The 25,068-nt window shown below is 40.2% G+C and overlaps 1 protein-coding gene across 2 annotated transcripts in view; it reads left to right on the forward strand.

The window, feature by feature from the left end:
* Positions 1-25,068, forward strand: part of FHOD3 (formin homology 2 domain containing 3) — a 341,124-nt gene that overhangs the window by 310,274 nt on the left and 5,782 nt on the right. Inside the window, exons 24-25 of one of the 2 annotated variants that reach the window (XM_083377070.1) lie at positions 3,492-3,515; positions 18,944-19,112. In XM_083377070.1, the coding sequence (XP_083233196.1) occupies positions 3,492-3,515; positions 18,944-19,112 (193 nt within the window). The remainder of the gene's footprint in view (positions 1-3,491; positions 3,516-18,943; positions 19,113-25,068) is intronic. The other variant, XM_083377071.1, reaches the window with a different exon arrangement.

Consider the following 25,068-nt stretch of genomic DNA (forward strand, 5'->3'; position numbering starts at 1 on the left):
TTTCCTGTTTCTTAATTTATGTGCCAAACATCTCCCTAATTTATTTGCAAGTTCAAAATACTGTTGTTTTGTATATTTCAATTTCTTTTCAGTATCTGAAATGGTCAATAAAGAAATTTATTGTTGCCATAGTTTTAACTGATAGACAGTATTACAATCTTCTGATGATTTTTGAAGTTCTCTTTCCTTGATTTTAATTTCATCTAGCACTTTTTAATTTTTCCATCCATTTTTCTTCTTAATCAATGTATTATATTGTGTAAAATAGCCTGGTACCTTGGTGGTCAGGTGGCTGGTCGGCCCTTCTTCCTCTCTCCCTCTCCTCTTCTTCCTCCCTGCCTGCTGGGCTCTTCTTCCACAGTTTCTTCTCCGTCCCCTTCTCTTTCTCTGTTGTCTTTCTTTCCCTCTCCCACCAAAACCATCTCCTTTTATATCCTCTCTTCTCTCCCCCCTCCTTCTTTTTGGTGCACTTCCAGTTGATTTCTCATGGTTGTGCTTTCCCCCCCTCTCTCTTTCCTGCAAAACCTCCTCCTTTTATATCATCTCCTCTCCCCCCCTACTTTTCTCTTTGGTAAGAGAAATCAGCCTCCAGCTGATTCCTCTCAAGGCTGCACATCTCCATCTCTCTTTCTCTATCCCCTTCCCTTTCCCCCCCGTTGTCTTTTTTCCCCCTTTCCTGCCAAAACCTTCTTTTATATCATTTCCTCTCTCCCTCCCTCCTCCTTTTCTATTCGGTGCACCTCCTACTACACGCTGCTTCTTGTGCTGTCCTGGGGCTTCTGCCGAGCTCCAGCTGTCTTTCCCTCAGGCTTCTGCAGTGCTGCCACTGTTTCAACTCATTCTCCTTCCCTACTATACTTGTCTAGGATGTTTGCATAGCATCTGCCTGGAGCCAAAGTACCACCCATGGTACACGTACCACTGGTTGAAAAGCCCTGTTCTAGTCTAACTTCTGCTCAGGCAGGAAACTCTATACTATTTCAGACAAATGGTTGTCCAAACTCTTCTTAAAAATTTTCAGTGTTGGAGCATTCACAACTTCTGAAGGCAAGTTGTTCCACTGTTTAATAGTTCTAACTGTCAGAAAATTTCTCCTTAGTTCTAGGTAGCTTCTCTCCTTGATTAGTTTTCATCCATTGCTTCTTGTTCTGCCTTCAGGTGCTTTGGAGAATAGTTTGACTCTCTCTTCTTTGTCTCAACCCACGAGATATTAGAACACTGCTGTCATGTCACCCATAGTCCTTCTTTTCATTAAACTAGACATACCCAATTCCAGTAACCGTTCCTTATATGTTTTAGCCTCCAGTCCCCTAATCATCTTTAATGCTCTTCTCTGCACTCTTTCTAGCATCTCAACATCTTTTTTATATCGTGGTGATGAAAACTGGATTCAGTATTCCAAGTGTGGCCTTACCAGGGCATTATAAAGTGGTATTAAGACTTCACGTGATTTTGATTCTATCCCTCTGTTAATGCACTGTGTTGGCTTTTTGGCAGCTGGAGCACATTGCTGGCTCATATTTAAGTGATTGTCCACTAGGACTCCAAGATCCCTCTCACAGTTGCTACTATGAGCCAGGTACCACCTATACTATTACCTGTACATTTGGTTTTTCTTGTCTGAATGTACAACCTTACAAGAACGCAGAATAAACTCATCTGGTCATGTTTTCTATCTTGACTACTAGGAAGACTGAAATCAATTTTGTAAATAGGGAAGTACAAATCTCCAGCCATATCTTTTACAGCTTGAGAAACTACAAAAAGTCTTCTCTTAGACTCTTTTTCTACCCAGTATTTAGCTGGGGCCTATGCCCTCTCTATCCCTGGATAGCATTTTTTGACTCCATGTTTCAAAGCTTACTCCATTATTTATTTATTTATTTGTTTATTTCGATTTATATACTGCCCTTTTCCCGAGGGACTCAGGGTGGTTTACAGGGCAAATTAAAACAGTACAATATATACAGGTTAAAATAAAATTAATTTAAATAGCCCCAAAATAATTAAAAATTAAAACCTTAACCCAAAACCCTCAGTCCAGGCCGGCAAGCTCGAATAGCCAAGTTTTTAGGTCCCGGCAAAACGAGCGAAGGTCGGGGGCCATCCGGAGTTCCACAGGCAGCTGATTCCAAAGGGCAGGCGTGCCCACCGAGAACGCTGTCCCCCTGGGGGCCACCAGCTGGCACTCCCTGACCGGCGGCACCCTGAGGAGGCCCTCCCTGTGGGAGCGCACAGGACGATGGGAAGTTGATGCTGGCAGCAGGTGCTCCCAAAGATAGTCTGGACCCATGCTATTTAGGGGCTCTATAGGTCATCACCAGCACCTTGAATCTCACCCGGAGGGCAACTGGAAGCCAATGCAGCTCGCGGAGAAGAAGCTTGAACAAGCTATCTCCTCAATCACTCTCCCCAAGACCCAATTTTACTTGCCTTTAGGAATGGTGTTAAGATCCAGCTTTTCAACTGGAATTACAGGCCAATTGAATGGCCCTTTTAGTTATCTTTATTATAGTGCTTGGTCACCATTTTATATTTTATATTTAATGCTGATGTTTATGTATTGTGATGTTTTATTATTCTTTTTCAGTTTACAGGAATTAGGCAGCTTATAAATCTAGTAAATAAATAAAAATAACATAAACATTGATAAAGGACAAGAGGTAATGGAGGGAAGCTTATCAAAAAGAGATCAAGCCTAGAATTAAGAAGAAATTTCCTGACAGAACAATTAATCAGTGGAACAGCTTGCCTCCAGCAGTTGTTGGTGCTCCACCTTTGAAGGTTGTCAAGAAGAGATTGGACAGCCATTTGGAATAATATAGGATCTCCTGCTTGAACAGGAGACTGGACTAGAAGATGTCAAAGGTCCCTTCCAACTCTGCTATTCTGTTATTCTCAGATAACTGTTGAAATTTACAGAAACCGAAAATACTTTATAAGTGTGAGAACATTAATGTTTAATTAAAATCCCAAGTTTAGATTAGAAATTCTTATTTTATGTCCATTTTCAATCAAGAACAGTTTCTTGATGATTCAGGAAAATTGTTTTACTCACAATTTAACTCACAGACTTGTTAAGTGTTACCCACTTTGATTTTCCAGAAAAAAGGTTTGACAGAGTGCACAATGTTCCAAAAAACTGAGAATGGTTGTTGGCCTCAGTAATAATGAAGGTTGAAGGAAAGAAAATAACTAATATTATTAAGCCTTTTTGCACCTATAGAATATGCTGGCAAATGTGATGTTAAATTGCAGAAAAGGCTTCAGTGTAATTTATTATTGAAACAACGCACCCACAATATAAAGTTTGGGGTTTTTATTTTTCTGTGACATCATGAAAGATGCACATTACTCTTGATTTTTATACCACGTTTTATTTTATAATACAAAAGCAGCATCATAATTACTTTTGATGGCTGATATATTGACGTTATACCTTACCTAATGCTGCTTTCTATCCTCTGTTCTATTTCTTGTTCCACTGATAGACAGATGAAGAAGATGACATTGAGGTATGATTCTGAGAAAGAGCATGTTCTGTTCAAATCTGATTGCTGTGAGAACTACTGATAACAAAGGTAGTTCTGTGGGAATGCTTCATTATCATGCTTTGTGGCTGCAATTCTTATATGTGCAGTTCTGTATTTTCTTAACTGGGAATACGTTTTTTTGAATTTGACGAGATTTATTTTTGAGTAGGAATTAATAGGATTGTACTAAAAGACTACAATGTGCCTAATGCTTGATACAGGTAGTCCTTAACTTATAAACCATTCATTTAATAATTATTCAAAGTTATAATGTCACATTTATGTCTATTCCAACATCCCCATATTCACATCATCAAAATTTGGTGCCCACATTTGGGGACTTGGCACCTGGTATATATTTGCTTAATGACCGCATGATTCACTAACAAACTGCAGTGATTCACTTAACAACTATGGCAAAAAGATCATAAAATGGGGCAAAATTCATTTAACAACTGTCTTGCTTAGCAATGGAAATTTTGGGTTCAGTTGTGGTCACAACTTGAGAACTATATGGCACTTTTTCTGTCAACATGATGACTGTAATTAGTTATCTGAAAAAGCATGGCAGGTCTATGCATTATCAGATATAGATTTCTGCCCATTTGCCACAAAGTTTGCCAATCCTAAATTTCACATTGTGTTATAGAAATTGTGACCATCAAATACTGTGTGAGGTGTCCGCACTTAGCCACTGCAATCCATTCTGGTGACATCCTTGCTAAACAACTTGGTTGCTAAATGGATTGCAGGACTGAGAGAACTGCTGTGAAAATCACTGGTTGCCACCATGTCATTTGGATAAATTTCTCATGTATAGTGATGCCAAGGATATTCTTATTATTGGATGCTGAAATTGAGTGCAAGTGCATTAATCAGAATATGATTTATTACTGTTTATTCCCATTGTATTTGAAAATGTTGACTAACTAAGGTAGTTGTAAACAAGGACTGGTTATATTATTGGAAGAAAAGAATTGTCATGACCATTTCAGAGGACAAACTGAAGTAGAAAAACAAGCAATACCAAATAACAGCTATTTTTCCCCCTCAACATGTCATATTTGTCACGGGAGGTGGGCTAGAAGGGAAACATCCATTAAAGAATACAACAAAATAAGCAATTTTATACACTTTAAACACAAACACCAGAAGAAAGAAATGGAGCACAAAAACGTATTTTACTGAAGATTTTTAACATTGTGAGGGAATTCATCAGGTTGTACAGCTTTTACTTGCATTATTTAGTGTTTCATCTTTGCTTGCTTTCACTCAGCTTCTGCTGGATATAAGTAAATTTACAGGATCTCTGCATCATGTGGAAATACATCATTTAATCATTTCCACTTGAATAAGAACAGAAATGGCTTGAGATGTCTTTGCTTTGGTAGCTCTGAATGAGTCATTTTTCTGAGCATGTAGTCTTCCAATTTAGGATCAGAAAACTGGGGTAGACTTTTCCAAAGGTGAACTATTCTTAATGTCATACTTGATAGAAAAGCTGGTAATCCATTATGTTTTAATAAAATATATGTTGCAATATGAAAACTTTGTAATTAACAAATGATTTTCTAACATTGCTATGTAACAGTACTGATTTTTTTAAAAAAAAACTAATTTCACTTACCACCTATAAAAGTGATATTTGAAAGATTTTTTGAAGATCTTTATAAATAGTAGAATAAATGTTAGCTTTTTTTCTTAGATATATTTCAGATTAGCAATTATTTCCATATCTTATAGGATTTTTTTCTTTTTAATTTGCAATTAATTTTGCAAATAATCTTAAAAATAATGTTCACATTTATACTTTATTTGAACCACTTCATTCTTTCAAATGTGATAATACTACCATAATACTAGCAAAAATAATTAAAATATATTTCAGTACTGTTTATTAGATATTCATTCTGACTGTCTTTTATAGTTTGCTTACAATTCCAAAATATTTTCTTATTCAGATTAACCAACTTGCAAATGGGGAAGAACTGACTGCTGAAATTATGAAATTATGAATAGTGGTGAAAGTAGAGTTCTCCATAACATTGGAATAATAATAAAAATAAAAATTTTAGTCAAGAAAGAGGTAGTAAAAATTCCAAATAGGGTTTGAAAGGTTAATTTATTTAGAGCAAATAGAATTATAAATGGTAGATGCATTATGACAGAGGTCCAAATCCAGCAGCATTGAGTCTTCACCACGTGATGACCACTTCATAAGATCAGTCTGGACTATCGTTCTATTGACACTAACTAGAGATGATAGATAAGAAAACCTTTATTGTCATTTTTTTACTGTGAGTGCACTGGCACATATTAAAAATGAAATTCTATTGCCTGTTCTCAAAAGAATATATAATACATATATACATACATATAACATATATACATACATTCATACATATTACCACAATCAATATATGAAAAAACCATGGCAACAATTTGTCTTAATGATGTTAAAGTAGAAATCAACATAGAACAAGGTGTACGACAAGGCGATACAACATCACCCATCCTTTTCTCAGCCTGCCTTGAAGAAGTATTTCGCAAACTAGACTGGGCAAAAGATGGAGTGAAAATCAATGGTGCCTATTTAAATCACTTAAGATTTACAGTTGATGTTGTTTCTAGCTCACAAGATCCAGAACAACTTTAAAGACACATATAAGAGCTGCACAAAGAACTATTTGGTTTAAAAATAACCTGAGAAAGAGCCAGATTACATTTAATAAATTCACCAATGAAAGAAAAAAATATATATCTGGAGAAGAGCTAGACACAGTAGACCATCACATATATCTTGACCAATGAATCTCATGGAAGGTGATACAAAAAAAATGAACAGTGTGTTAAATGTGGTTGGCAGGCATTTGGCAAGCTAAGCATATTTTTCAGGAACAATCTCCCCCAGGACTGTTTTCGATGCTACCTGCTCTAACATATGTCCGTGAAACATGGACACTAACCTCACAATACAAAAGCTAGGTGTGGCACAAAGAGCCATGGAAATATACATGCCCAACACTACAAGACAAGATGGAAAGAGCTGCACATGGATTAGAGAACAAACAAAAGTATACAATATCATCAAGAGAGTTAAAGAATTGAAATGGATATGAGCTAGTCACATAACAAGAAGAACTTATGGTAGGTGGATCAAGGCAGTCACAGAATGGATCCCACTTAATAAAAAGCATCCACGAAAGAGACCTAAAACAAGATGGATCGACGACCTCAGCAAATATTACGGGCCCAATTGGCAAAAGAAAGCTCAGGACCGTATTGGTTGGAAATATGCGGAAGAGGCCTTCATCCTGCAGTGGATGGACAATGGCTAAAATGATCACATGTAGACACACGCACACACACACTGTTGTTGTTAGCTGCGAAGTCGTGTCCGACTCATCGCGACCCTATGGACAACGTTCCTCCAGGCCTTCCTGTCTTCCACCATCTTCTGGAGTCCATTTAAGCTCACGCCTACTGCTTCAGTGACTCCATCCAGCCACCTCATTCTCTGTCGTCCCCTTCTTCTATTGCCCTCGATCTTTCCCAGCATTAGGCTCTTCTCCAGTGAGTCCTTCTTTCTCATTAGGTGGCCAAAGTATTTGAGTTTTAGCTTCAAGATCTGGCCTTCTAAAGAGCAGTCAGGATTGATCTCCTCTAGGACTGACCGGTTTGATCGCCTTGCAGTCCAAGGGACTCGCAGGAGTCTTCTCCAGCACCAGAGTTCAAAGGCCTCAATTCTTTGGCGCTCAGCCTTTCTTATGGTCCAACTTTCACTGCCATACATTGCAACTGGGAAGACCATAGCCTTGACTATACGCACTTTTGTCGACAGGGTGATGTCTCTGCTTTTTAGTGTGCTGTCTAGATTTGCCATGGCTTTCCTTCCCAGGAGCAAGCGTCTTTTAATTTCTTGGCTACAGTCCCCATCTGCAGTGATCTTGGAGCCCAGGAAAATAAAATCTGTCACTACCTCCATTTCTTCCCCATCTATTCGCCAGGAATTGAGAGGGCCAGATGCCATGATCTTGGTTTTCTTAATGTTAAGTTTCAACCCAACTTTTGCACTCTCCTTTTTCACCCGCAACAAGAGGCTCTTTAGTTCTTCTTCACTTTCTGCCATTAGAGTGGTATCATCTGCGTATCTTAGGTTGTTGATATTTCTTCCAGCAATCTTAATTCCAACTATTGATTCATCTAGCCCTGCCTTTCTCATGATGTGCTCTGCATATAAGTTAAATAGGCAGGGCGACAGTATACAGCCTTGCCGGACTCCTTTCCCAATTTTGAACCAATCAGTGGTTCCGTGTCCAGTTCTCACTGTTGCTTCTTGACCCGCATATAGGTTTCTCAAGAGACAAATAAGATGGTCTGGTACTCCCATCTCTTTAAGAACTTGCCACAGTTTGTTATGATCCACACAATCAAAGGCTTTAGCATAGTCAATGAAGCAGAAGTAGATGTTTTTCTGGAACTCCCTAGCTTTCTCCATGATCCAGCGTATGTTGGCAATTTGATCTCTAGTTCCTCTGCCTCTTCGAAATCCTGCCTGTACTTCTGGTAGTTCTCGATCCACATACTGCTGGAGTCTAGCTTGTAGGATTTTAAGCATGACTTTACTAGCATGAGAAATGAGTGCAATGGTGCGATAGTTTGAACATTCTTTGGCACTGCCTTTCTTTGGAATTGGAATGTAAACTGATCTTTTCCAATCCTGTGGCCACTGCTGAGTTTTCCAAATTTGCTGGCAAATTGAGTGTAGCACTTTTACTGCACTGTCTTTTAAGATTTTGAATAGCTCAGCTGGAATACTGTCACCTCCACTAGCTTTGTTGTTGCTCAGCTTTTCTAAGGCCCACTTCACTTCACATTCTAGGATGTCTGGCTCGAGGTCAGTGACCACCTCATTGTGATTATCAGGGACGTTAAGCTCATTCTTGTATAGTTCTTCTGTGTAATTTTGCCACCTCTTCTTAATCTCTTCTGCCTCTGTTAGGTCCCTGCCATTTTGGTCCTTTATCATGCCCATTTTTGCATGGAATGTTCCCTTCATCTCTCCAATTTTCTTGAAAAGATCTCTGGTCCTCCCTATTCTATTGTTTTCTTCTATTTCTTTGCACTGTTCATTTAAGAAGGCATTCTTATCTCTTCTAGCTATTCTCTGGAATTCTGCATTCAATTGGGCATATCTATGTTTTTCTCCCTTGCCTTTCGCTTTCCTCCTTTCCTCAGCTATTTGCAAAGCTTCCTCAGACAGCCATTTTGCTTTCTTGCATTTCTTTTTCTTTGGGATGGTTTTGGTTGCTACCTGTTGTACAATGTCGCGAACCTCTGTCCATAGTTCTTCAGGCACTCTGTCTATCAGATCTAATTCCTTAAATCTATTTGTCACCTCTACTGTATATTCAATAGGGATATGATTTAATTCATACCTGAGTGGCCTAGTGCTTTTCCCTACTTTCTTCAGTTTAAGCCTAAACTTTGCAAGGAGAAGCTCATGGTCTGAGCCACAGTCAGCTCCTGGTCTTGTTTTTACCGACTGTATAGAGCTTCTCCATCTTTGGCTGCAGAGCATATAGTCAATCTGATTTCTGTGTTGACCGTCTGGTGATGTCCATGTGTAGAGCCGTCTCTTGGGTTGTTGGAAAAGAGTGTTTGCTATGACCATCGTATTCTCTTGACAAAATTCTATCAGCCTGTGCCCTGCTTCATTTTGTACTCCAAGGCCAAACTTGCCTGTTATTCCAGTTATCTTTTGGCTTCCTACTTTAGCATTCCAATCCCCCATGATGATAAGGACATCATTTTTTGGTGTTAGTTCTATAAGGTGCTGTAGGGCTTCATAGAACTGGTCAATTTCATCCTCTTCAGCACTGGTGGTTGGGGCATAGACTTGGACTACTGTGATATTGAATGGTTTGCCTTGGATTCGAACTGAGATCATTCTGTCATTTTGAGGATTGTATCCCAGTATTGCTTTTCCTACTCTTTTATTGACTATGAAGGCTACTCCATTTCTTCTGAGGGATTCTTGTCCGCAGTAGTATACCTGATGGTCATCTGAATTAAATTCACCCATTCCTGTCCATTTTAGTTCGCTGATACCTAAGATGTCGATGTTCAGTCTTGTCATCTCTTGTTTGACCACGTCCAGCTTGCCTTGATTCATGGATCTTACATTCCAGGTTCCTATGGAGAAAAAATCTTTACAGCATCGGACTTTCCTTTCACCACCAGACACATCCACAGCTGAGCGTCCTTTCGGCTTTGGCCCAGTCGCTTCATTCTTTCTGGCGCTACTAGTACTAGCCCTCTGCTCTTCCCCAGTAGCATATTGGATGCCTTCCGACCTGAGGGGCTCATCTTCCAGCATCATATCGTTTTGCCTTTTGGTACTGTCCATAGGGTTTTCATGGCAAAGATACTGGAGTGGGTTGCCATTTCCTTCTCCAGTGGATCACGTTTTGTCAGAACTCTCAGCTATGACCTGTCCGTCTTGGGTGGCCCTGCACGGCATAGCTCATAGCTTCATTGAATTACGCAAGCCCCTTCGCCACGACAAGGCAGTAATCCATGAAGGGGACACACACACACATACACACTAATCATTGTGCATTTTGAATACATAGTGGAAATGAGAGGTCTTTGGTGCTCTCTGAGCTTGCTTGTTTTCTTGCAAACGTTTCATTACCCTAACTAGATAACATCATCAGTGCTAGTCTGATGATGTTACCTAGTTAGGATAATGAAATATTTGCAAGCAAGCTCAGAGATCACCAAGGACCCCTCATTTCAACCCTGAGCTACAAATATTCTTATTCATTGGTACATAGTGGAAAGATGCTAAATTTTGGCTATCCTTACAAATGCTGCTCTTGTAGATAATTTAATTTAATTTTAATTTAATAACATTTATATACCGCCCTTCTCCCTGAGGACTCAGGGCGGTTCACAGGGCAGAATAAAATAGCAAATACAAACATTAAAAAAAAGATTAAACAATTGCCCTAGTTAAAAACAATAGAAATACAGTGCTAAAAACCCCAAGAAAAATTAAAAAACCAAAGATAAAACAACCCCAGCAATCCCCATCAGGCTAGGCCAGCTTGTACAAACAGAAATGTCTTAAGATCGCGACGAAAGGAGCGAAGATCGGGCGCCATCCGGAGCTCTACCGGTAGCTGATTCCACAGCTCCGGAGCGCCCACAGAGAAGGATCTCCCCCTGGGGGCCACCAATCGACATTCTCTGATCGGTGGCACCCTGAGGAGGCCCTCTCTGTGGGAACGCACAGGGCGCAGGGAGCTTGATGCCGGCAGCAGATGTTCCCTGAGGTACTCCGGCCCCATGCCATGGAGTGCTTTGAACACCGTTACCAGTACCTTGAATCTCACCCGGAAGACAACTGGCAACCAATGCAGCTCACGGAGCAGAGGTGTAACGTGGGAGTATCGGGAGACTCCCAACACCACTCTCGCGGCTGCATTCTGTACCAGTTGGAGCTTCCGGGTGGTCCTCAAGGGCAGCCCCATGTAGAGAGCGTTGCAGTAGTCCAGACGAGAGGACACGAGCGCATGAGTGACCGTGCATAGATCATCCCGGCTAAGATAGGGCCGCAACTGACGCACCAGGCGAACCTGTGCGAAGGCCCCCCTAGTCACAGCTCCTATATGGTCTTCCAAGGTGAGCCGTGAATCTAGGAGGACCCCCAAGTTGCGAGCCCTATCTACGGGGGGTAATAGTTCACCCCCCATAGCCAGAGGTGGAATGTCCGAATAAACCCGGGATGAAGGTATGCAAAGCCACTCAGTCTTGTCGGGGTTGAGTTGGAGTCTGTTCCTCCCCATCCAGACCCGAACCGCCTCCAGGCAACGGGACATCACGTTGAGGGCATCACTGGGGTGGTTTGGGGTCGAAAAGAAAAGTTGGGTATCATCAGCATACTGATGATACCCAACTCCAAAGCCACGAATGATCTCACCCAGCGGCTTCATGTAGATGTTGAACAGGAGAGGCGAGAGGACCGACCCCTGAGGAACTCCACAAATGAGAGACCTCGCGGTCGACCTCTGCCCCCCTGCCAACACCGACTGCGAACGTCCCAAGAGATAGGAGGAGAACCACTGTAAAACTGTGCCTCCCACTCCCAATCCCCTGAGACGCCGCAGCAAGATACCATGGTCGATGGTATCGAAAGCCTCCGAGAGGTCTAATAGGACTAGGACAGAGGAATGCCCCCTGTCCCGAGCCCTCCAGAGATCATTCACCAGCGCGACCAATGCCGTCTCCGTGCTGTGCCCCGGCCTGAAACCCGATTGGTACGGGTCTAGATAATCCGCTTCATCCAGGACCAGAGGGAGCTGATGCGCCACCACACTCTCAACAACCTTCGCAAGAAAGCGAAGGTTGGAGACAGGACGAAAGTTGTTCAATACAGCCGGGTCCAGGGCAGGCTTCTTGAGGAGAGGCCTCACCACCGCCTCCTTCAAGACGGCGGGGAAGATACCCTCACTCAAAGAAGCCGATATAACTGCCTGGAACCAGCTGCGTGTCCTCTCCCGGGCTGCATAAACCAGCCAGGAAGGGCACGGGTCCAGTAAACATGTGGTGGTGCTCAGCCTCCCCATGATCCTGTCCACTTCCTCCGGAGTCACAGAATCAAACTCCTCCCAGGTGATATCGACAAGACCACCCGTGTCCTGATCGTCAGACTCTGCCCAGTCAGAGTCCAGACCGGTCCGAATCCGAGTGATTTTGTCCGACAGATGTTGGTTAAACTCCTCAGCACGTCCCTGCAAGGGATCCTCCCTCACCTCCTGATTTAGGAGGGAGCGAGTCACCCTAAACAGGGCAGCCGGGCGATTATCTGCGGACGCAATAAGGGTGGCGAAGTGGTTGGACCTCGCCTCCCTAATTGCAGCGAGATAAGACCTAATATAGGCTCTTAGTCGCAATCGGTCGGGTTCGGATCGGCTGGACCTCCAACCGCTCTCTAGGCCCCGTCTCCGACGCTTCATCTCCCGGAGCTCCGCAGAGAACCATGGAGCTCGGCGGGATCTGCACCGGGTCAGGGGCCGCAGGGGTACAACTCGGTCAAGGGCCTCAGTGGCCGTCCTTTCCCAGGCTTCCACTAAGGCCTCGGCCGAGCTGTGAGCAAGGGAGGCAGATAAAATGTAATGGCTTCCCTGTGTGCCAGCTTAGAGGACAAAAAAGTGCCAACTCCTGGGAATTCAGAGAGGGACAAGAGAAGTGTTGGGGGACTTGGCAGGCTGAGTGATAGGAGTGGATGGTCAGGAGGAGGATATGCTAGGAATGTTGGGGGGGCTGCAAATGAGGGACCAGATGAGCAGCTGACTAGGAGCAAAAGGAGTAATGCAGCTGCAAGTAGGAAGTGCAGATGACCAGCTAGCAGCACAAGGCAGAGAGAAGATGCAGCTGCAGCCAATCAATGGTGATAAGGAAACATTTCCTCTGTCAAATTCCCGCTGAGCAAAGGAAGCACAGCAGAGGTTGGTGAGGCTATTTGCAAGGAGGCAGCTTCACCACTCCTAATGATGTGCACCAGCTAGTGCTTATTTAGCTCAGCATTTGAAGGTTGAGGTTGTCAGAGACAGTTTTCAATTTTCTGAATTTTGTGTATACTCTTAATCCCTTGAACCGATTGATCACAACTTTGGACTCTACACTTTGGACCTTGACTCGTGGACTTGAAAAAATCTTCTGAATAGCTAAAAGAACCATTAGTGGGAGGGAAAGCAGACATTTTTCACAGTTGGGTACAAAAGTTGCATTCTATGGAATAATTAGAAGGACCAGAATTCTCTCTTGGTCCTTCAGAAGAAAAAAGCTTTCCAAAGTCTCAAAAACTACCTTTCTTTGGGGAAAAAAGAGACAATACCAGCAAGCATCCTAGAATGCAGTGACAAGAGCGTTTTGAGTAATCTGACTGATGCTTGACTTCTTTATTGTGAGCGAATAGACTCCCTTATTTTATATATATATAAGAGATTTAGATCAAAATAAAAACAACTGGGAAATGAGAAAAGATTCAGTCTCTAAAATGCAGTTTTTTCCAGAAAGCATCTGGAGGAGGATGGAAATCTAAATCTGCATGCAGATCAAATAAAAGATTTTATTAGTCAAGTTGAGCAGTTAAACTTGCCTTTAGTGGAAGAAACACTACTTGCCTTCATTCTTTGCTTAGAAGTTACCAAGTTGTAGTATACACCATAGAAATGAAAAAGGAAGCAGATACACATTTTGTGGTAAATTATTTGCAGCTCTATAATTTGCCTAACTTTAAAAAGCAAAATGCAGCAGTGCTGTTCATTGCAAAGAAATTGCCCTAGGAATGAGAGACAAGACAAATCATTTAGACTGCATTTCATAGGAGGTGTTCATTTCAGGCAAATATAAGAAAAGACCAGGAAGAAAATAATGAATGTAAGACCAAATGAGCACCAAATAGCATGCATTTTGTTTCTAGCATACCTTCTAATTTTACCAGAGATAATGATTTATGAAATTGAATGGATATAAATTTACCCTAAATCTGGTAAATGGATAAAACAGCACCTCAGCCAAAAGACATTCTGTTCTGCATTAGGCAAAGGCAGGTTGCTCAACTTCTTGTAAGTTCCAAATCTGAAATTGTCTACTCTCAGTAAAATATATCACAGAGAAGGGATGTTATACAAGAATGAACTTGTTGAGTTAGATAGTGCAGAAGATAAAACAGTAGCAGGAGAGAATTGCGCCCACAAAATTGTAATCAAACATTACAGAAAAATAGGGTAAGAGACTAGATGCAATTGTTAAATTAGAAAGCTTAGTCAAAATGCAAAGTTGCAGGAATATGTGAATCCAAGGGTACAGGCCAAACACACTAATCCAATATACGTGAAGAGAAAAGAAAGACATTACAAATAACATTTTTAAACCAATGAACATCATAAAATTGGGTGGACACAAATGTTTCCTAACTTTCATTTTACGTAAGATTTTCCTATTTGGGCTTCTAAAAGAATAAAATAAAGAATCCAAGCTATTGGATCCCCAGAAAATGGCATGCTAAATGGTGGGTTGTTGTTTTTCTCCCTGCCAACAAACAGCTGATTTTGCTATCAAAGCAGGTTCTTGGTAGTAAGCTCCCCAGATTCAGACAGAAGTAACTAGAAACTTATCAAGAAATAATGGTTGGAAACTGACCAAAGAGAGAAGCATCCTGGAATTAAGGAGAAACTTCCTAACAGTGAGGACAATTAACCAGTGAAACAGTTTGCCTTCAGAAATCGTGGGCAATCACTGGAGGCTTTTAAGAAGAGACTAGACCAGGGGTGTCAAACTGCCAGCCTGTAGGTCGGATGTGTCACATGGAGGCTGCACCCACCCCATTGCTGGCAATGGCAAAACCATCCCGATACATTGTGTGACATTACGTGACATTGTGAGTTTGACATGTCTGGACTAGACACTTGTCTGAAATGGTATAGGTTCTCCTGCTTGAGCAGGGTGCTGGACTTGAAGACCTCCAAGGTCCCTTCCAGATTCTATTCTATTCTATTCTATTCTTGTCCCAAAGATGCTTTTTCAAAAGGCAACTGAACTTTCTTGCTTTTTTTTCTTGAAAATATTTTGCTTCTCATCTAAGAAGAATGGAAGAAGCAATTTGGTCTGTAAGCAATCTAAAGCAGGTCAAATGCTGGCGGGAGGCTAGCTACAATAATGTATCACCTTCTCAAAGCATTTCATAATGATGGATGTCAGTGCAACCGGATGGTAATCATTGAAGCTTGTAAGTGTGGACTCTTTTTGCACTGGCAAAATGATGGCTGTCTTAAAACACGATGGGACCATTGCCTGCTGCAATGAGAGATTGAAAATATCTGTAACAACACAAGCCAGTTCATCTGCACATTCCCTAAGAACCCACCCAGGGATATTATCTGAGCCAGCTGTTAACTTTCCACAGTGTTTTCTGGACAGAAGTGACATCAAAGCTAAGCACTTGTTCGTCAGGATGGGGCACAGCTTTCGTAGCAGGAGTGCCTCAAATCTTCCAAAAAATGTATTCAGTGTCATCTTTGCATCTCAATGGAGCCACCTTATAATTCATAATTGCCAGGATTCCTTGCCACATGCGTCTGGTGTTTGTTGGGTGCTGGAAAAGGTTCTGAATTTTCTGGCAATAGGTTTGCTTTGCGCCTTTATGGCACTTTTCAAATTAGCTCTGGCTGTTCTAAGTGCCAGCATATCACCGGATTTAAAAGCCGCATTCTGTGCCTTCAGCATCTTGCGGACCTCATAAATCAGCCACAGTTTTTCATTCGCCCTCACAACAATGCTTTTAAGGACACAGACATCCTCTGTGCACTTTGGGATATATGCAGACAGCATGGTGGCATACTCATCAACATTTATACGTTAGTTGTCAGTTGCTGCTTCTTTAAACATGCCCCAGTCTGTGCACTCAAAGTAGTCTTGTAATGCTTCTACAGCTCCCTCTGCCCAAACCCTCACCTGCTTTACTGTAGGTTTCACTCTGACTAATACAAGTTTATATGCTGGGATAAGCAGCACTGAGAGATGGTCAGAGGAGCCCAAGTGAGGGTGAGGGATAGCTTTGAAAGCCTTCTTGATGTTGGAATAAACAAGTTCCAGTGTATTGTCCCCTCTGGTTGCAAAGTCCACATATTGATGTAAATGGGGAAAAGTAGCTTTCAAATCAACTTGATTAAAGCCTCCCACTACAATAAATGCACCCCCTGAGTAAGTAGTTTGTAAGTCACTGATGGTATAATAGAGAACATTCAGGGCCTCTTCTCTGTTTGCATCAGGGGGATAATGATAACAGAAAATTCTCTAGGCACATAGAAGAGTCTGCATTTAATGGTCAAAAGCTCTACATCCAAGGGAGCATAGACTTGAAACCACCTTGGCATTATTACACCATCTGTCGTTTATATAAAAACAGACACTGCCTCCCCAGGATTTGCCACTTAGAGCAAAACTCTGATCCAGCCAAAATGTTGAAAATCCCATCAAGCTAACAACATTATCTGGGACAGAGGGCTTTAACCAAATATGTGGTTCAATGGTTCTGAGATCATATCTGCCAGCTCCTTGAGATCTCTGGGATGTAACCCATCAGGTCCCAGTGATTCAAACTCATCTAGAGTGGAAAGGTGTTCTCTTACCATTTTCTTATTTTAATTTCTATTCCTAGTCTTATCTTTTATGGTTATGTTTTTGATAGGTTAGGCTGTATTATCTTTTTACAAGAACACAGATGCAAAAGGCTTCCTTGCCATCTTCTCTCATTAATGGATTGTTGTTTCCTTGACCTTTTTCTTGTTTTTTATATGTTGAAAAAATCTTTTTTATTATTAGGAGCCTTTGTGGTATTCAATCCTGACAGGCTCAAGGTTGACTCAGCCTTCCATCCTTCCAAGGTCAGTAAAATGAGGGCCCAGATTGTTGGGAGCAATATGCTGACTCTGTAAATTGCCTAAAGAGGACTCTAAAGCATATGAAGTGGTATATAAGTTTAAGTGCTATTGCTATTATTATTTTTGACATTTACTGCAAGTATTACTTCTTTCTGAGCCTCAATATTCATCTTTACAACTTTGGGCTATTTGCTGGTATTCTGCCTTGGTTATGTGTCCCTCTTTCCATTTTTTGTACTTCCATTTTTTATTGACTTATGCTGGCTTCTTCTTGATTTTTTTTCTTTTTCAGTGATATTGAGCTTGACTGGGCTTTTTTAGTCATATTTTTCAGAGTTTCCCAAGCTTCTTGAGTTCTTTTCCCCTTTAAAATTTTCATTCATAGGATCCTTCCAAAACTTTCAAGTTTGTTAAGGCACTGGTTTGATTATTTATGTTCTATTGTTTGTGCTTTCATTATACTGAATTCCAATATGACATGGTCACTCTCCCGCCAAGTTTCGGCAACTTCAACCCCCTCTGTGACTTCCTCTCTGTTAGTAAGAATTTGGTCCAGTATAGCTGTCACTCTAGTTCCTTCCTCTACCTTTTGGATGGCAAAATTGTCAGCTAGGTTATTAGGAACCTATTTGATCTCCCACTTGATGTAGAGTTTGTCTCCCATTTGATTTCAGAGTAGTTTAAGTCCCTCATTATTACTGTGTGTGTTTCTTACATACATTTGTTAACTGGTTAGCTAAAAAGTCCATCTATAGTGAGCTCTTACATATAATGCAACTCCATCTCCTCTTTTGTTAGGTCTGTTTCTTTTGAACAGTTTGTAGCCTTCTCTCAGTACATTCCAGTCATGTGTTTCATCCCATCAAGTTTCAGTAGTGGCAACTGTATCATACTTGCCCAGTACTTCAAGTTCACCTTGTTTGTTCCCCAAAGTTTTGCATGTTTGTGTATAGACATTTCAGTCCTTTATGGCTGACCCTGGGTATTCTTCCTGTATATCCTATTCTATATCTAAGTTTTCCTTCCTTTCCATCACTCCCTACCTCATCATTTGGAAAAAAAATACTTTTCAACTTACAGACTCTGAATGAAAATTTAGATAAAAGACTTGATGTTTTAACAACCCTCATAATTCAACGTAAGGATAATATTCAGATATAGCTAACAGCAGTTAAATCACACTTGCAATTGGGTGAATTAGAAGTCAATTTGTTGCTGTCAGAATTGAAGGAGAAGGAAGGAGAATTGCAAGCTTGTTGGAGAAGGCTGAATAGGACATGAATTTAAAAGGCCTAGAGACAGAAGTATGGATCAGTGATGAACTGGAGTTTTTAAAGAAAACTGATGAAAATTGTGGAGTCATCATATTCAATCTGAACACAACAGAAGAGATATTTTGGTTCAACTTGCACAAAAAACTTCTGAAGTGCTGCAATTATTGGGAAAGATCTCAATTATAATTTTAAGGAAAAGCTATTTGATTCTGGACAGATTAGAGATAATAACTGCAGTTTTTATGGTAGTTTAAAAGCCCGTGGTGGAGTTTCTGCCTGTGGAATACAATAATAGATCGTCAGTAGAGTTTGGTATTGACTTTACCTGTTAACGAGTTGTTGTTTTTACAATAAATAGATGGTAAGTCAATTTAGTTGGGCAAAAAGAGTTGTTTATAAATTATAGACCTGTTTTTAAGAGAGGAAATTATTATTGTTGGGGGGACAATATATTTTGTGCATTTTGTACACTTTTTGTCTTGTTTAGTTTTTGCTTTGTTATTGTTTCCCTTTTTTCTGCTGAAGTTTGTATTTTAAGAAACAAAATAAAAAAATTATATAAAAAAGAAATTATATTTCTAGAAATACAGCATGAATAAAATCTACCAAGGATTGGCCTCTTTCTTTACAGAATAGAAGAATTAGATCTAAAAATGATTCATTTCTTTTCCTTTTTTCACAGTCTGGAAAATTCTCTAGTACCTTTCCGACACCTCACAGCCAACTGCAAGGGTATCAGGATACCGAAAATGCTGTAGAACATGAGAACATGAAAGCTGTCCTGAAGACATCATCTCCAACTGGAGAGAACATTGCATTAGGAATACGCACTCGATCCAGGGCCAATCAAGGTGAACAGTTTGGATTTATGTGAGGAGTTGTGATTCACTCTGTTTTTATTATTATCATTTGTCGCACAATCAGATGTTTAGACTGGATTTGGCATTTCTATTCAACTATCAATTCCTTCCCAAGGACCTGAGATAGGCAGATGCAGTTATTTGATGGTGTTACAGATATTGTTGCAGGATATAAACTGTTCTGAGTAAAAGCTGCCTTTGCAACTGACTGATGACAAATTTGTCAATGCCTATCTTGTTCAAGAGATGCTCCAATTGTTTTGGGATTGCAACCAAGGTGCCTATCTTAGTATTGGTACTATTTTTGCTTTGCTTTCTTTTCCCGTAGTCATTCTATTTCTGTTTGCAGGTCTTTATATTTTGTGATTTTCTCCAGTTCTTTCTCTTCTCTTCTACTGTCTCCAGGCACTGCCACATCCATCAAGCAGAGTTTTTTCTCTTTCTTATTGACAATTGTTAAGTCTGGCATGTTATGTGGCAGGTGCTTAATTCTGAACTTCCAAAGGACTTTAGGGTCTTCACTTTGTATTGCTATCTATATTTTGTGGCCTTGTCAATTCTTGCTTGCAGGCAAATGGTATTTCCTTCATTTTTCCTATGCATCGTTGTTGCTACTTTGCCGTGCCATGGTTTGTAGATGGTCAATGTTATCTTCCTGCAGTAGCTAATCAACCTATTTCTTCAGCTTTTTTGCAGAAGTAGCACTTGCTGTCTGCTGCTGTCTTCTCAATATCTGGCTTTGTATATGTTTGTTCTTAATGGATTGTCTTGTGCAATCAGAATTAGCCCTTCAAACTTTTTCTTCAATTTTCCTGCTCTTAGCCATTACCGGGTCCTATTGTTAGCTGCTTTGCCTGCTATTTTTTTAAATTTACTATCCATGTAATCCTTTGTCTTTTCATGCCACCTTTCTGTTTATCATTTATTCTTTATTATAGGCTAGTTTGTTCTCTCCAGTACTCAGTAGACCTTCCTGATATACTAGCTTCACAATTGACCAGTAATTATGTCTTGCATTGTGCCATCAATTTATGCACAAAGCTTCTGTTGTTTCTACTGACTCCTGTTATTTCTAGACACCTGATTATCTATCATTTGGCAGGGAGTCAAATGCCTTCTTATAATCAATCCATGCTACATTCAAGTTGGTCTTCCTTCTGTTGCAGTTTTCCAGAATGATTTTGTCAAGTAGATCTTTAGTTTCTCTGCTGCTTGGGCAGTTTTCTCTTTGCTCAGGTATTCTTCTAGATGCTATTGGACAGCATCAGCTTCCATTCAAGTTGGCAATTTGAAAGCTGTTAGTAAGCATATAGTGGGCCTATAGTTGCCTAATGATGCCCCCTGTAAGGTCCTGCCTCAGCTGATTCCCTCAAGAAAGCAGAACTCTTTAAACTGGCAGCATTTCAAAAGGAGCTTTTATTGAGAGATAGTAAAAACAAGAGAAGGGAGGCAGAATATGAAGTTTCTGTGTGAAATTGTTAGGTTAAAACCGATTGTATTAAAAATCAATAAAAACTTATTTAAAAAGTTGTTGGTGAGCAAATAGTGGGCCTATGGTTGCCTAATGATGCCTCCTTTGCTGGAACCTTCATTATCATGTATTTGATTGCTTGGGCTTTTGCGTGATGTAAAATTTTTTTCTAATGTTTGATAGCTATGGCTTGACTTATTCAATATGGTTGACAGAGGAATCAGTGCAATGACAAACATTAGCTGTAAAAGTGAGTCTTCTTGGAAGATTCCTCTCTTGATATTAATCTCTCCCAAACCATTGATCACAACCATGTCTTCCATGGTGCCGTTGATTTTTATACAAAGTTTCTGATGTTTCTACTGACTCCTATTATTTCTAAGCCCTTGGTTAACCAGTCAAGGGGCAGGGATTTAATCCCTTTCTACATGCTACATTAAAATTGTTTATTTTCTCTTGCAGTTTTCCAAAATCATCTTGGCAATTAAGGAGTATTATTATTACATGTTATGTGTATATGTATTATTATACATAAAATGAGTAATGAATATAATTGGGATGCAGATTTTTAGAAGGCAGTTCCACAAATTGCAGTGAACATGGATGAGAACAAAATTATACCTTTATTTTTACTATTTTATTTTATACATTTAAATACATTTTCTGGAAAAGAGTTCACAGGTTTCTCCAGAAAGCTCAAAGAAATGATGGCACAAAATGGTTAAAAACCTCAGATTATGATTATTATTACAAATACTATTCAAAATATGACTTTTAAGCAAAATTTACCTGGAATATTTTATATGGGGCAGTTGACTGATAATTCTGAAGGTAGAAACACAATATAGTGGTATATTGGTATGAATGAAGCTCTGTGGGAATCACTGTTGTTTCTGCTTTAAGCTGAACTAGAGGCCTAGGTATGTGTGGGAATAAAGATAGGCATGCATACAGACAATTATAAAGTATGATCAAATAATCCAAACTTTGATTTGTCCATGTATGAGATTGGGCAAAATTCTTTTGTCAAGATATCTGATAGCAATAGCATTTTGACTTATATTTGTTGTTGATGTTACCTGCGAAGTCGTGTCCGACCCATCGCGACCCCATGGACAAAGTTCCTCCAGGCCTTCCTCTCCTCTACCATCTTCTGGAGTCCATTTAAGCTCACGCCTACTGCTTCAGTCACTCCATCCAGCCACCTCATTCTCTGTTGTCCATTCTTCTCTTGCCCTCAATCTTTCCCACCATTAGGCTCTTCTCCAGTGAGTCCTTCCTTCTCATTAGGTGGCCAAAGTATTTCAGTTTCAACTTCAAGATCTGTCCTTCTAAAGAGCAGTCAGGGTTGATCTCTTCTAGGACTGACTGGTTTGATCACCTTGCAGTCCAAGGGACTCGCAGGAGTCTTCTCCAGCACCATAGTTCAAAGGCCTCAATTCTTTGGTGCACAGCCTTTCTTATGGTCCAGCTTTCACAGCCATACATTGCAACTGGGAAGACCATAGCCTTCACTATACGCACTTTTGTTGACAGAGCGATGTCTCTGCTTTTTATTGTGCTGTCTAGATTTGCCATTGCTTTCCTCCCCAAGAGCAAGCGTCTTTTAATTTCTTGTGCAAGAGTTGACTTTTTAAATAAACCTTGTCCCTCCTCTCCAGCCTGTCCCCTCAGAATGGATTTCTGAGGAGGGAGGGAAGATAACAGCATCCTTCTCTGCCTTCCTGATTCTATAGTACACAGTGCTAAAAGATTTTGCCTAATATTTAACCAAAATAATATTTGGTACAACTTTTACAACTTTATTGTTCTAATAAAATAGACTTCCATATTATTCTATCTCTTGCTTTTTCTCCCTTTCCTATGCTGAAATCTGTAGTTCAAAATTAAGTATCACACATTCTTTTAAAACTAGATAACTGTTATAATTGAATTAATATATGAATATCAATGACAGTAATAAGCACTGTATCAATAATATAATTTTTGATATATATATATATATATATATATATATATATATATATATATATATATATATATATATATATATATGTTATTTAATTTTATTTACAGTACAATGAAGATAACATAAAAAGTAAAATGCATGTTGCTTCCATTAAATTTTTAAGAACCAAGAATTGAGTAGTAAACATTTATCATGCTTTTGTTGTACATATTGTAATTGATGCTTGAAGCAGGAAGAATAAAAATCAGCATCTGCACTATGATACCAACAGATAGATATCCTTTTCTGTTTTTCCCCAGTTTCTGGCTAAAAATCAGCACCTCCCCAACCCAATCAATTCTTTATGCTCATAGTGATATGTCTCATCAAAGCGTTGTTGTTGTTGTTAGTTGCAAAGTCATGTCTGACCCATCGCGACCTCATGGACAACATTCCTCCAGGCCTTCTCTACCATCTTCTGGAGTCCATTTAATCTGACACATACTGCTTCAGTGACTCCATCCAGCCACCTCACTCTCTTCTTGTCCCCTTCTTCTATTGCCCTCGATCTTTCCCAGCATTAGGCTCTTCTCCAGTGAGTCCTTCCTTCTCATTAGGTGGCCAAAGTATTTGAGTTTCAACTTCAGGATTTGGCCTTCTAAAGAGCAGTCAGGGTTGATCTCCTCTAGGACTGATCAGTTTGAACGCCTTACAGTCCAAGGGATTCGCATGAGTCTTCTCCAGCACCATAGTTCAAAGGCCTCAATACTTTGGTGCACAGCCTTTCTTATGGTCCAACTTTCACTGCCATACATTGCAACTTGGAAGACCATAGCCTTCACTATACGCACTTTTGTTGACAGAGTGATGTCTCTGCTTTTTAGTGTGCTGTCTGGATTTGCCATTGCTTTCCTCCCCAGGAGCAAGCGTCTTTTAATTTCTTGGCTACAGTCCCCATCTGTAGTGATCTTGGAGCCCAAGAAAATAAAATCTGTCACTACCTCCATTTCTTCCCCATCTATTTGCCAGGAATTGAGACAGCCGGATGCCATGATGTCGGTTTTGGTTTTCTTAATGTTAAGTTTCAACCCAACTTTTGCACTCTCCTACTTTACCTGCAACAAGAGGCTCTTCTTCACTTTCTGCCATTAGAGTGATATCATCTGCATATCTTAGGTTGTTGATATTTTTCCCAGCAATCTTAATTTCAGCTTTTGATTCATCTAGCCCTGCCTTTCTCATGATGTGCTCTGCATATAAGTTAAATAGGCAGGGTGACAGTATACAGCCTTGCCGGACTCCTTTCCCAATTTTGAACCAATCAGTGGTTCTGTGTCCAGTTCTCACTGTTGCTTCTTGACCTGCATATAGGTTTCTCAAGAGACAAATAAGATGGTCTGGTACTCCCTTCTCTTTAAGAACTTGCCACAGTTTGTTGTGATCACCACAATCAAAGGCTTTAGCATAGTCAATGAAGCAGAAGTAGATGTTTTTCTGGAACTCCCTAGCTTTCTCCATGATCCAACGTATGTTGGCAATTTGATCTCTAGTTCCTCTGCCTCTTCAAAATCCTGCCTGTACTTCTGGTAGTTCTCAATCCACATACTGCTGGAGTCTAGCTTGTAGGATTTTAAGCATAACTTTACTAGCATGTGAAATGAGTGCAATGGTGCGATAGTTTGAACATTCTTTGGCACTGCCTTTCTTTGGAATTGGAATGTAAACTGATATTTTCCAATACTGTGGCCAGTGTTGAATTTTCCAAATTTGCTGGCAAATTGAGTGTAGCACATTTACTGCATCGTCTTTTAAGATTTTTAATAGCTCAGGTGGAATACTGTCACCTCCACTAGCTTTGTTGTTGCTCAGTTTTTCTAAGGCCCACTTCACTTCACATTCTAGAAGGTCTGGCTCGAGGTCAGTGACTACTTTATCATGTTTATAGGGGACATTAAGCTCATTCTTGTATAGTTCTTCTGTGTAGTTTTGTCACCTCTTCTTAATCTCTTCTGCCTCTGTTAGGTCCCTGCCATTTTGGTCCTTTATCATGCCCATTTTTGCATGAAACATTCCCTTCATCTCTTCAATTTTCTTGAAGAGAAAATTTTTCTTCTATTTCTCTGCACTGTTCATTTAAGAAGGCATTCTTATCTCTTCTAGCTATTCTCTGGAATTCTGCATTCAGTTGGGCGTATCTTTCTTTTTCTCCCTTGCCTTTCGCTTCCCTCCTTTCCTCAGCTATTTGCAACGCTTCCTCAGACAGCCATTTTGCTTTCTTGCATTTCTTTTTCTTTGGGATGGTTTTAGTTGCTACCTCTTGTACAATGTTGCGAACCTCTGTCCATAGTTCTTCAGGCACTTTGCCTATCAGATCTAATTCCTTAAATCTTATTTGTCACCTCTACTGTATATTCAACAGGGATATGATTTAATTCATACCTGAGTGGCCTAGTGCTTTTCCCTACTTTCTTCAGTTTAAGCCTAAACTTTGCAGCGAGAAGCTCATGGTCTGAACCACAGTCAGCTCC

This window comes from Vipera ursinii (genome assembly GCF_947247035.1).
Source record: "Vipera ursinii genome assembly, chromosome: Z".
NCBI classification, from domain to species: Eukaryota; Metazoa; Chordata; class Lepidosauria; order Squamata; family Viperidae; genus Vipera; species Vipera ursinii.